Source organism: Cynocephalus volans, chromosome 8, assembly GCF_027409185.1.
Source record: "Cynocephalus volans isolate mCynVol1 chromosome 8, mCynVol1.pri, whole genome shotgun sequence".
Classification (NCBI taxonomy): Eukaryota; Metazoa; Chordata; class Mammalia; order Dermoptera; family Cynocephalidae; genus Cynocephalus; species Cynocephalus volans.
In genome coordinates, this window is record NC_084467.1 from 67104478 (window position 1) to 67119108 (window position 14631).

General features: G+C 38.6%; 1 protein-coding gene across 1 annotated transcript in view; it reads left to right on the top strand.

Moving 5' to 3' along the window:
* AK5 (adenylate kinase 5) overlaps positions 1-14631 on the top strand; it is a 243505-nt gene that overhangs the window by 11465 nt on the left and 217409 nt on the right. The window contains exons 4-5 of the mRNA XM_063104609.1: positions 435-604; positions 693-806. Of these exons, the coding sequence (XP_062960679.1) occupies positions 435-604; positions 693-806 (284 nt within the window). The remainder of the gene's footprint in view (positions 1-434; positions 605-692; positions 807-14631) is intronic.

A 14631-nucleotide genomic window follows, 5' to 3' on the forward strand; every position in this document is an offset into this window, starting at 1 on the left:
CACCAAACTACACATTAATTCTTTCTTAGCACAGAATACATTTCTGTTATTTGATCACTGTCTTTAGTATCCCATAGATTTTTCTTTTATTACAGAGGGGAGAACTATTAGATTTTACATAGAAAAATAGGCAAGGTTTCTTTCAACTGCACTGTTCAAAATATTTTTTTTTAATTAGTTATTTACTAAAACAGGTAGAGGGAAAAAAATGTCTCTTTCATCAAATACAGTTGATCGAGACAGTTCTACCCTTTCCTTAGCTAGGTGTGCACTTGCTCCGCTTCAGAGGCAGCACTGAGGACGCCACAAATGGAACAGTTAACCATCCCGGTGTTGGTGGTCCAGAATCTGCATTTCAGATGAAGGTAGTAGTTCTATAAAAAAGAGTTCCTTATTCTATCAGAAGGTCAGATTTTGCCTATCTTAATTAACAGGTGGTCCGGGAAGTGGAAAGGGTACGCAAAGTTTGAAAATTGCAAAACGTTATGGCTTCCAGTACATTTCAGTGGGAGAATTATTAAGAAAGAAGATCCACAGTACCAGCAGCAATAGGAAATGGAGTCTTATTGCCAAGATCATTACAACTGGAGAATTGGCCCCACAGGTACTGATGTATAATTTTCTTCTATTTTGCAAAAATATTTACACCAGTTGTGAGTGTACTAAGTTTTCATCTTTTCTCTTTATCAAAGGAAACAACAATTACAGAGATAAAACAAAAATTGATGCAAATACCTGATGAAGAGGGCATTGTTATTGATGGATTTCCAAGAGATGTTGCCCAGGCTCTATCTTTTGAGGACCAAGTAAGAATGTTTCCTTCTATATTGAATGACCTACTTTTCACTTAAAATTTTGGAATTAAAAAAAAAGATTTCTTGGAAGACTTGATGTTTTATTGAATGAACTCTGATCTGAAAGCAGACAAATACATTGGTATGGGTTGGCAGAAGGTCATTTCCTTGGCAAATGCTTAAAAACTAAAGACAGTCTCTGCCAAAAGGAAAGATAAAAACTAATAATAGAATTCATGATTTTTATTAATAAATGCAAATCTCTCTAAACTTTATTTTAAAATACTTTTTCTAGGATTATTTTTACCTCTAATTACTAAAAACAAGCCTTATTTAGTACTGCCCAGGGATGCAAAACTTCACCCGTATTTACATTCTTACCAATTAGGGAGGCCCTCTATATTGGGCTGGGAAATACTGAATGACCTACCTATATTAAATAGGGTTCAGTGGGCAAAATTTACTCAAATTTGAGTCAAATATGCCTGCTCTACACCCAACATTTTGTTTTAAAGGGAAATAAATCAATTAAAATATTTCTTATATCTATTTAATCTTTCAAAAGCTGTGTGACTGATTTTTTCATATAAAATTTTTAATTACCAAATAATCTATGATCATACAAATTTTAAGTTCTCCTGTAAAAGGTGAAAGTCCATTAACACCCTCCTTCCATTCCACTGCCTCTCATCTTCTGAGAATAGAAATATTGCTTAGTTTGTAATATATACTTACAGGCCTTTTCCTTTTTTTTTTTTAAAAGATGACCCATAAGGGGATCTTAACCCTTGACTTGGTGGTGTCAGCACCACGCTCTCCCCAGTGAGCTAACCGGCCATCCCTATATGGGATCCAAACCCGTGGCCTTGGTGTTATCAGCACCACATTCTCCCAAGTGAGCCACTGGCCGGCCCCCCAGGCCTTTTTCTATACTTCTATACTTGTACACGTACATACATACACATACACATGCATGTGTGCACATGCAGATATAAAAATTCATTTTAAATTTTCATAGCTATTTCCAAACTGTCCTCCAAAGACTTTTCCAAGTTATACTCACGTCATTGCTGAGTGAGAGTACCTATTTCTCTAGATTCTTTCCAAGCAGATGTAATTCATATTTAAAATTTTTGCCAAACTCATAAATAAGAAATGGCATTTTGTTTTTTAAATTTACTTTTCTTGGGTTACTATTAAGGTTTAATACATTTTCATATACTTATTGAACATTTGTATTTCTTCTTTATGTGAATTGCCTGGTCTCCTTTTCCCATTTTTCTACAGACTTGCTTATGTTTTTTTCATTTATTTGAAGGAGCTTTTAACATATTACAGGTATGACCAGTAATAATCAGACCAGTATTACAAACTGGTCATATTACATTGTAATACGATATTGTAATAATCAGACAGGATTAGGTCAAATAAGGTGTAAGTTTATGTGCCACATATAAGAAGCCTGGAGTTAGGCAGTTCATGGCCAGAAAGTAGCTTCACAAAGTATGTCTTTGAATATTCTAACTATTTTTGAACACTTATTATGTTGGAATGTCTTTCTCCCCTCCTCATGTTTCCCCTTCCACCAGAACCTCTAGTGCTTTAAGGGCTTGGTTCTAATTGCTCTGGCCTTGAAGAGAGAAAAACTGGAAAATTTCAATTTTTTGTTACTGTTCTTGCTGCCACATGATACTGCTGCTGAAAACAGGTGCTAGGGCAGCCATTCCATGTGATTCTTGGCTATTGCTGGAAGCTTGATAGCCAGGCAGGCATTGCCACCCAAACCTGGTCCACCTCAGGTATTTAATGAGCTGCACTTGGTAGGTACAAGGACATGAGGCTATTGATTCTTTCTCTATTGCCTTTTTTTTTTTTTTTTACGTTTTATTTTGTCGATATACATTGTGGCTGATTATTGCTCCCCATCACCAAAACCTCCCTCCCTTCTCCCTCCCCCCCTCCCCCCCAACAATGTCCTTTCGGTTTGCTTGTCGTATCAACTTCAAGTAGTTGTGGTTGTTATATCTTCTCCCCCCCCCCCCCGGTTTGTGTGTGTGTGTGAATTTATATATTAATTTTTAGCTCCCACCAATAAGTGAGAACATGTGGTATTTCTCTTTCTGTGCCTGACTTGTTTCACTTAATATAATTCTCTCAAGGTCCATCCATGTTGTTGCAAATGGCAGTATTTCATTCGTTTTTATTCCTTCAGATCTATTGCCTTTTAACATGCTCTATTGAGTATCTCTCTTTTTCCCCGGATAATATCTCAGGCAGATTCTGTGGCTTTTCTGGTCATTTAAAAAACATTAACAGATAATCTCATTTTCAGCTATTAAAGAATCTAGTCCATCCTAAATCAAAATTTCAGTTTTTCATTCAATTTAACTTATCTCTGCTGTCCCAGCTTGGGCCTGGTTCAGGCTCAAAGACCTAAAGTGTTATCTCAGAATCCTGAAATTCTTCCTCATATGACTTGCAGTAGGGTGGGGGAAGGGGGATGAAGAAGTACATAGCCCCTGGCAACCCTCTCTGGGTACCTGAGCAATCTCCATCTTCTCTCACATAGCCTGGTCATGGGTGATGTGCTGAGGGTCACAGTACTGGTTTGGGGGACACCTTTTAGCCAATTCTATAGGACAATCTGCTATCTCTCAGTAGGATGTGCAGCCACTTGCATTTATCATTCTAAACTGTACTTCTGAGGCTGAGAAAGCCAAACTTAACATCTTCTGAGGCTGGCATTGTAGCAGCCTGGCAGTTCTCGGCTACTGTGGGCAGTGCCGCCATTGCAGATCCTGCAGGAGTTCAGCAGTTGCAGAGGCAAAGCTTAAGTGTTTATGTAAAGCAGCGTGTTAGGGTCAGCCCTGATTCCTCCACACCCTATGTGGGCTTAAAGCTTCTGTGGTGTCTTTTCTTCTGCTACCACTTCTAACATCAAGTATGTGTGGGTTCTCCACACCAACTCTTCAATTCTCAAACACCAACTGATGTCAAGAATGCAGTTCAACTTGGACACTAACTATCCAGAGTTAGCACAGACCCCACAGGTTGAGGGTTCAGTCCTACAAGACTGCCCCCATTTCAGACACTAGCTGCAAGTCCCAGAAACCACCTGTACTTCTGATTGACTGACTATAAATTTGAGGGTTCTCAGAATGCCCTTCACAGGTTAGATAATTCACTAAAATGACTCACAGAACTCAGGAAAACACTTTACCTTTACGTACTCATTTATTATAAAGGATACAACATGGAAACTGCCAAATACAAGAGATGCTTAGGGAAGATGTGGTGGCTGGGGTGCAGAGCTACCATGCCCTCTCTGGACACCCATTCTCCCAGCACTTTTTTGTGTTCATCAACCCTAAAGCTCCCTGAACCTCACCATTCAAGAGTTTTTATAACCCAGTCTCCACCTTCCTTCCCCTCCCCAGAGGTCAGGGGTCAGAGTTGAAAGTTTACACCCTCTAATCGCATGTTTGGTCTTTCTGGCAACAAGCCCTACCCTGAGGCTATCAAGGTACATTCCCTCTCCCAATCCCCTCCAGATAGTCAGAAGGGGCTTGTCATGAATAACGAAAGACAGTCCTATGGCTCAGGAAATTCCAATGGTTTAGGAGCTGTGTAACAGGAACTGGGACAAAGACTAAATATATATTTTTTATACACCACAACTCCTCAAGGTTTTTCTTAAACTCCTTTTTTTTTTTTTTTTTTAGTGCAAATACAGGCATGTGCGCACACACATTCAGACATTTTCCCCAGGACTTCCTCACAGGTCCAGGGTGTAAGTAGAGATTGATTTCTGATGTCAGCCATTTATGGGCAATGGTAAGAGCCTTGTAACAGAAAGACCTAACACAAGTGGCTTATGGGATAAAGCGTATTTTTTCTCTTAGAGAACAGCCTCAATGTGAACAGTCCAGATTGGCTGAACATCTTTTCTCCTTGAGGTCATTTAGGGATCATGGTTCCTTCCGAGTTGTTCTACCATCTCCTGGAACACTCATCATTGTATGGTTGAAGTAGGGTTGCCATTGCATATGGGTTCCAGCTGGTATGTAAGGGTAAGTAAAGGAACATGAAAGCCTGAAGTCCCAGATCTGGAAGTGACATTTATCACTCCTGCTCCCATGGCATTGTTGAGAATTTAGGCATGTCGTAGTTTCCTAGAAAACTGGAAAATATAGCCCAGCTGGGCAGCCAGGTGCCTGGCCACCATTTGATTACTGTGGAAGTGTTACCGGACTCAGGTCCGGCTGCCTGCCCCCTTGAAAAGGAAAGAAAAAAAACTCAGAAGTCAAATGGTTGGTGTTAGAAAAGCAGATGTATTCAGCTGAAGGAGATGGTAGGCTACCCCATCTTAAAGATTTACATTAACTGAGGGGTTTTTAAATGAAGGCTTGAGGGAATGGAATGTGGGAGGTGAAAAGCGGGAGAGCAGGAGATGTGAGTTAGGAGGGATCCATTTCTATGGGTCAGGTACAAGGTCTTTCCAAGGTCTTATCTGGTTTCTGGTCTCATCTTCGTTGTTATCTCAGGACCCTGCAAGATTTTGATTTGCTCTGGTGACCAAGGTCAGCTTCAGTCATTTGGCCTTGATCATTTCTCAAAACTCTACAAGTCTCAAAGAAAGAACTGTTAGCTTTCCAAAGTACTAATTAGTTTCTCAGCCTTGTTTTCCTATTTGGCAAGGGAGATAAGAAAGTCAGGGGATGGGAAGCAAGAGTGGAGAGAAAAAAACTGTCCTTTTTAAAATCCTCCCCCCGTCTGCAGCCCAGGCAGCTTTAGGTCCCAACATGGCTTCAGTTCTGCTCACTCCAACAGAAGGTGTGAGAGAACTAATTAGCAGCTTCTACCACAGTTTGCCCCACTGGCCATGCACATGGCTGCCTAGTCCCTTCTTCCCACACGTAGAATATACTTGCTTACTCCCCAAGGAAAACAACCCAGAGTCCCATCCTCTAGTTCAAAAGTCGAGGATCTCTGCTTGTACAGTTCTCTCCATCAGGTCCAGATTTGACTCCTCATACTCAGCCATCTATAAACTAAACTTCAAGTTGTCTTCCCTCCCTGCCACCAATAAACTAAGGGAGGAGCAAGACCAGGATATGTGACATAACAGCTCCTGTTCAAAAAAGGAAAGTTTGGGAATATATACAGTGGTCACTGAACCATAGCAAGTAACAAATTCTGATAGGCGGGGATTGCAAAGAGCCCCTGATTTCTGTGGGTAGCCAATGGGCAACCGCTGGTTCTGCTGTCTTCCAGTAACTCTGTCTGTTCTCTTGAGACTCTGGCCCTCTGAGAAGTTTCCTCAAAAGTTTGGTAGGCTTCTGCTCTTCTTGCTTCTAGTTAGTGCCCATAATTACACCAAGTTCTTTCCTAGATAGAGTTAGTAACCTGCTTTATTTCTTTGTTTTCTCATTTTAAAGACAGTTACCTTAAGGCCGTCTAAAATGGCAGGCTTGGGTAAAAAGGCAACATCCTTACTCTGTGAAGCTCATCCTTTAGGGAGTTTGCCCTTTTTTTTTTTTGGTGGTGGTGGTGGGTTCACGGGCAACAACAGCCTTATCTCCAGCTGTTTGGAGGTGTAGAAGCAGTTGGCTTTTTCAACCTTGTGAGGGCTTAAATTACTGGATACTTTTTTTACCCTTACGTCTGTTTGCAAATGGTCTGTTCTTTCTTGAATTTATCTATTTCTTTTAATAAGTTGCTTAATGCAGCAAAAAATCTTCAACATTGCTAACATTCTAGCTCTTTCTAGCTATTTCTTCTCTAGTCATGGACTCCACTGGAACATGATCTGCCTTCCAAGTTATCACAGTAATAGTTGAACCAAATATTTTGTAATGGCAGTACAAGGGTCGAAACATCTGTACCCTTACTCCCCAAGCAAACCAATGCCACATACAAGCGTACTTCAAAAAGTTGACAGAAACATTTGTACTATCTTTTAATCCTATTTTTCCACAAACTTTTTAAAGTACCCTTGTACTTTAGTTTTTTGATGTAGTATCATCCCAGTTATAGGACTATTTATTATCTGTATTATTTAGAGTAAATCCAAGGTGCTATGATAAAAAGACACAACGATACAATGGCATAACAGAGAAACATTTCTCTTGTATATAATGGGTGGCCTCGCTATGAATGAGGGCAGAGTAGCTTCAGTCCTCACATTCATTCCGAGGTGCAGGTTCTTTCAAGTTATTGTTCCTCCAACCCTAGGGCAATGGTTCTCAAATTTTTGGTCACAGGACCTCTTTACACTTTTAATAATTATTAAGGACCTTAAAAAGCTGTTATTTACTTGGGTTGTATTTACTGATATTCACCATATGAGAAATTAAACAGAAATCTAAAAATATTAAGTCATTTAAAATAATAAATGCATACAAGATAACATAATTAATACATTTTTATGAACGTAACCATATTTCCCAAAAGTTAAAAAAAAATAGTAATGAGCAAGACAAATATGTTTTACATGTGTGCAAATCTCTTTAATGTCTAGCTAACACAGTAGAAGAGAGCTGGATTCTCATATCTGCTTTTATATTCAAACTGCTGTGATATCACACTTCATGTAGCCACTGGAAAGCTCCACTGTAGCTTTGTGAGAAAAGGAGATTGAAAAAGGCCATAATGTCTTACTTCCATATAAAATAGTTTTGACCTGTGACCCTCCCGAAAGGGTCTTGGCAATTCCAGAGGTCTCAAGAGCACACTTTAAGAACCTCTGCCCTGGGACATTGTTGACACCTACATGGTGGAAGCTAGGTCACTGCCAAGGCCAGTTTCCAGCTGGTTGGAAGAAGGAAGAGAGTGCAGAGGATAAATGCTCGATTTCTGAAATCCCAGACCCCAAGGCAGCACACATCATTCTCACACTTGATTGGTGAGAACTTGTCATGTAGCTGTATCCCAACTACAGGAGGTTGGGAAATAGAGTCAAGTGATCAGTCATGGGTCTCCTCCAGAGCTATTCTTACAAAAGAGAGGAAAACAGATTCCCACAGACAACCAGCTGTTTCTTCCACAAGCTAAATGCTGTGCATAGTGCCATCTTTTCCTTCCCACACTAACTTCTCAGCCCAAGAGCTGAGCTCTCCCAGCCCCCAGGCCTGTCATTTCAAGAGGAGAAAAGAAAATAAGAGTCTCCTTATTACCATAGTAGAGCTCTGGTTGTACTCCGTGGGTTTGTGTAGTAGTTCCTTCCTATCTGAAAAACATCTCACTTTTGGCCTGATTGTTGAAAAGAGATAACGGATTAGTGAGGGGGAAGGAATCAAGGTGGGGGAGAGTGGGAAGTCTAAGATCTTTTCACTACCAACCAAACATATTGCCTAGCCAAGATTTCACTAGCTAGCCCAGAGTCCACAGTGAAAACCTAAGCAAAATGTTTCTTAAAGGTTGTAGAATTTCAAATTCCATGGGATGGAAGTGGGGAGAAAAGCTACATTTCCATAGTGAAAATGTATTAACCAAACTAACAGTAAAGCTGAAACCAATAAGAACTCTATGTATTACTGAAAACGGAGGAAGTCAGTCTACACCAAATCTATTAAAAAAACACAAACTGACAATAATTAACAGTGTATTCCACTGTCTGGTCCCAGCTAATTTGCCAGTTTTATATATCTGTCTACATATTCTATGTGCTGTACAACTTCCTGATTTTCATAGTGACCTACTCCTGCTGTTTCTTCAATGCTATTTATGTCATCCCATAACTTTCTGTTTTCACTGTGCATTCTGTCTTTGAGCTCCTGTATGGATATATATAAACCTAGCACATCCTTATAACTTTCATAATGTTACATTCTATAAATATATCATGTTTTATCAGTGGACACTCTGGTTGCTTTAAAATTTTGACTGTTACCAACAATGCTGTAACCAGCATCCTTGTACATATCTCCCTTTGCATATGTCAAAGAGATCTCTAAGGAGTATTTCTGGAAATGATTTTTTTTTTTAAGATTAGAAAAAATCTCTACCCTAGAAAAAATGTATACAACATACTTAAATACATATATATACGCACACAGTTTTAAATCTATATTTTAGATTTTGTCATTAAAAAGTGGTCTTATAAGTTTATGATTACTTTTAACTGTTTTCCCACATCTCATCTATACTTCATTTCAAGACTTTTTATTTTAGGCTGTCTGATAGATTAGAAATATTTTAGAAATATTTAGTAAATAGAAGTATTGCTATTTTAATTTGCATTTTCTTAATTACCAGTGAACTGAAACATTTTTAAAAATCTGCTTTTGGCTATTCATATTTCCCCTTTTAAAAATTGCCAAAACATAACCTTGGCCACTTCCTTTTTTGTTTGATTGAGTTTTTAAAATTAATTTGGACATCTCTTATAACATTTTCTTCCATTTATATTTCCCTCAATCATGTTCAAGATATATTTTGTTATACAGAAATTTTTAATTTTAGTTTGGTATTTTTATCAGTATTTTCCCTTTGGCTTTTGCATTTGGATCATAAGAGTGTTCCCAATTAGTCTCATAAAAATATTCTATATTTTTCTAGTTATTTTTAGTTTTGTTTTGAAAGTTCGGGTATTTATTCTGTCTGTATTAATTTTTGTGTATAGCATGAGGTAGGGATAGAATGTTATTGTATGTTTTAAACGGAAGTTAAAAATGTATCCAGTGGCCCAAGAATCACTTGTTAACTTGTACATCTTTTCCCCTATTGAAATGACTTATTCCCATATAGACATGGGTCAGCGTATGGTTTCTGTATTTAATTCTTTTGTCTGTTTATATATTTCTGCACCGATATCATGGTTTCAATTGAAGAAATCTAAATTATTATATCTAAATTATATCTGAAGGACATTACCTCCCCGTTTTCTTTTTTAAATTGGCTATGCCTATATATTTACTCTTCCTTGTAAATTTTAGTATCAGTTTGTCAGACTCATAAAGATCTGTTGATATTTTTATTTGAATCTTAATACAGATTACAGTATAGAGAGAGATTAATTTTTTGAAAAATGACATCTTCCTATCCATGAACGTCACCATATCACTCTGTTTATTCAGGTCTGGTTTTATGTTCATTAGGTAAAGTTTTATAGTTTTCCATATAAAAATCTTATGCATGTTTTGTAGCTTTATTCCTAGGTAGTTTAAAGTTTGGCTGCTATTATGAACAAGCTAATTTTTTCTTCTAACCAGTTCCTCTTAGTGTTCAATTGATTTTTATACAATTATTGTTTGTGTTTGGGGGTGTGTCTGTCATCTGTCTCCCCAGACAGGCTTCTATTCTGTTCCCTTTAAGGCAGAGCTGACTCATTCATGTTGTAAATTTCCTTCCTTTCTTCTTCTCACCACTCCCACCCCCAGGACCCTCACACCTGCCCTGCCAACTTTGCATGTTCCTTTACTGTATTGGGTTCTATTAAATGTATGTTGATTTGGAATGGCAAAAAAATTTTAGCTTCAAGGATATCCAGACAAAGGAAGGATTCAAGGGACTGCTTAGAAAGTGGTCATGAGTTCAATTTCTCAGCTCCTCAAAAAAATCGGTGAATTTCATTATAACATCAGTGGAGGAGAGTGGATTTCGACTCTCATTTGATATGTGTGATTGGCTAATTTCTTTACCCTCTTGAGGCTTTACTGTTTTCCTTTGAAGAATGAAGATTATAACACGTAACAGGATTGTCGTGAAGATTAACTGAGATAAAGTATCTATAGTGCTTAGCACAGTTTGTTTCTCACAGTAAAGACTCAACAAAGGAAGTGGTTATTACTATTAGTCTGTGTTAAAATAAATAACTCACATTTTATAAAGGGGAAGGGCCAACTCTTCCCTCCCCTGTGTCAGAGGTTTTGAATGCAAAAGAACCAGATATCTTCTAGGGGCTGTTTTTCAAATTGATTGATAAAACCCTTAGAGACCATCTTGAGGTGTTAAGGCTGCCCAGAAAAGTTCTGCTTTTATTTTGTGTCCTGAGGTTCCACGTAAGACTTTGTTTGAAGAAAGTTTTCTTCTGCTAAAAATATCAGGAAACCACTTCAGTGATTTGTCAGCAGTGGTCTTGGGACATTCACGCTGCTGGGCAGGAAGCATTTGGAAGCCAACCGATTAAGCAGCACTTCCTGTCTCCTTCATCCTCCCCTCCCTTCCTGATCCTGAAGCAAAAACAATTCATAATTGATTATCTGAAGCCAGAGGTGATGACAATCTAGAAATAAGCCCATGGTAGGAAACCTAATATTGAGGAAGCATGTGCCACGATACATGATCTTATTTAATGTCAACCCTATGAAGAGGCTGTTGACAATCCCCTTTGTATCTCAGAATAAGTACAAAGAGATGAGTTGGTTACATAGTCACTGGCCCGGGCCAAGTCCGTGGTGCACTCGGGAGAGAGCAGCGCTGGGAGCGCGGCGGCGCTTCCGCTGCAGGTTCGGATCCTATGTGGGGATGGCCGGTGCACTCACTGGCTGGGTGCCGGTCACGAAAAAGACAAAAAAATAAAAATAAATAAATAAAAGGCACTGGCCCTTTCACTATAATCTCCTATCAACTCTGCTGTCTAAGATCTGGTCGCTGAAGCAGTCTGAATCATTTCACATGACCACTGATGCAGTCAGTGCAGACAACCACAGGTCTGAGGTGGGCTCAGACATGCGTCTTGGTTTTACATATTTAAACAAAACCCAAATTCCCTCCATTTTGCGTACCATCTTTTGCTTCCACCCAGTTTTCCCCCTAGTTTCTCCCTTCTAGGGGTTGATCCCACAGTACTGCCTTCCTCCCTGTCCTAATTAGGCTTGTACAACCACTTCCATATGATTGTAATGTGAGGAGTGGTTTGGTGTCCTGGGTCCCTCGTTAGGGACCTGGGCAGACCTTCCTTGCTGCTGCTGCTTAGTTTTCTTCAAAGTATATATACACACACAAAAATTATATTTTTGTAACCCAAATATTGCAAAACTCCAGACTTTTACTTTTTTAGTATGTATAGATAGATACTGATTGATGTTAAACTGACCTAACTTTTCAATTGTTTCTATACTTTTGATTCTATTTTTTGGTTCAAGATAAGGATATTGTTCCTAGAATATTATTTATATATGAACGTACATATTTTATCATTGATTTTTTGTTGTTATCACTTTACTCCTCATCATTAGCTGTTATTATTCCATTTTACAGGCAAGTAAACTGAGGCTCAGACAAGCTAATTAACTTGCCTAAAGCCACCAACAGGCAAGGACAGAGCTAGGATTCCAATATTGGAGGAAATACAGTCTCTAGACCACTAGCATTCTCTGACCTTGAGGTGACAATTGGGCGATTCTCAGTCTAAATGTGGGCTGAAGACAATTTTTTGTTAATGGGCACTAAATTTTAAAATCAGGATATTACAAGTTAAAAAGCAAATTTCTGCTTTTCTTGAAAATGTTGGACATCTGGCAGCTCCCAGTCCATGTTCCTACAGGTGGGCAGTGGCTGTTGTTGTTAGGCAAGGTGGGTGCTCTTCAGTCCATGGCAGTCCTCTCATTCCCAGCCCAGCCCTCTCCTTTCCATCACCAACCTGGCCCTCATAAGTGCCACTTGTCCTCCTCACTAGTCTAAGCTGTGGCCTTCTACTGGCAAAACTGCGTCCAAAGGGCTGCTCACCATCCCCTGCTGTGCCATGTCTACTGCTGCCTTGTCTGTGAGGATCCTGTCACTTTTTCAGTACAGCCTGTGCCCTCACACAAAGCAGACTGTGCATCAGCCCCTCTCCCTCAGGCTGTTCCCTACAGCACATCTCTAGTCCCTCCAGATTCTCCTAAAGATGCAGCCTGTTGGACAGCACGAGTCTTTACCTCCACCTGCCACCCATCTGTGAGGCAGTGAAGTACAGAGCTAGCTATTTGCTTGACTGATGCGGGAGAAGAGAAGGAGAAATAATAAATCAATGACAGTCATAGTCATGGAACATGAGTCGAGGACTTACTATAGGCCAGCCATTGTTCTGAACTCATATATGTTAATATATTAATATATGTTAACCCTCAAAACAATCCTATGATATGTATAAAATAGTCGTTCCTATTTTGCACATGAAAAATGGAGGCTAAGTTTACAAAGAGACTGGGGAATCTGCTCCAAGTCATACAGCTCTCAAGAGGCAGACGTGTGGTTTGAACCCAGGCAGTTCAGGTAGGTTCTGAGGCTTCAGTCTTAACCACTACCTACTTTTTTTTAGAAACATAGATGAATATGCCAGAATGTTCTCTAGCTACAATTGTTGCAATATTATTTTTATAATCTAAAATCTATCTTACTAAATAAAACAAACGACAACCCCCACCCCCCAAAAAAACTTGGAGGATGGAACAAGAAGTACAGGTGATACAAATATAGTACATTTAAAGATCCTGTTTAATTCTAGCAGGAGGATAAAGTGAGTGGGAGAGTGGAGAACACCTGGACGGTCCACTATGTTCCAGATTATGAAATGGCACAGGTATCTCAGGAAAAGATAAGAATTTTTACATTATCCCTCTGAGAAGTTTCATTTAACATCAGACATTTATTAAGCTACTGTCATGTTCCAGGCTTTTATACTTCGTTCTGGAAATACAAAGGCGAATGTGTCCTCAGGGTGAAAATACATGCATAATATGAGTATAAATACATATGATGTTTGGTCTGTAGACTCTCTCTATTTTTTTATTTTAAAGTTTAATTTTGAGTAGAGAACACATTTCCATAGTTGAACATTTTAAGCATATAAAATTACATACACTGGAAACTCTTTCCTACTCTTGTCCCCATTTACATTCCTAGAATGCAAACAATTTAACCATCTTCTTATGTATCCTTCCAGAGATACTTTATGCAAGAAAATAAGTGTATAGATTCTTTCTTCCAACTTTTTGCTTTTTTCATTTAAAACATTTCAAAATTATTCTCCATACTTTTTTGATCATGCATACCCTCAGTAAAAATTATTGGAGCATTAGTCTCTACATTATAATGTAAATTATGAAATACATACACAAAGAAATTTTAAGAGGGTGAGATAAAGGTGAAATAACTAATAATTTTAGCAATTTATATTTTATCTTAGTATAAAAACTTTTTTCTCTCAGTAACATTTTAAGTACAATGTGATGTAAAATGAAACTATTTTGAGGAAATTTGGTTAAAACTTTTTGAGACAGGATTCAAAGATTTGATTCAAAACTCAACTGACTTTATAATGCTCCTTGATTTTAATGGCTGTTTTCCCACCAAAAACATCTTACAAAGGTATGTAGACCCTATGTAGGTGACAGGTAAGTATCTGATATGATGGGGGCCACAATGTCAGTCTATATATTAAGGAATGGTGAAGCTTAATTTCTCCTACTTGTTAAATTAAAAAAGTGAATTTGAACTGCACCCATCTCATCATCCTGAGCCGTCTTCCTGGGGTACGCGCATTCTGCTTAAGGAATCCTGGGCTGGGGATTACACTTGTCTGATATTTAACACTCAGAGATCATATGAGGAATCACCGAGGTAATGATTTCTTTAACACAAATTCAAACCCTTGTTCAAAGCAGCAGTTCACCATGGTGCTTTTGTTTTCTGAGATGTGTTATTCAGAGTTTTGAGGTTTAATGTTTATAGTTAAAGTACTGATACTTAGTAATAGCAGACACTAAGCATTCTTACTTGTGTTGTAGTAGAGAGGCCCTGGTGGGAAAGGTAATGGGGAGGAGACTTTAAAGTCCCCGTAAGACACCCTAAATGCTACTCTCACTCGTTTGTATTCCTTCAGGCTTCCTGAGTAAGGGAGAAAGGACTCTAG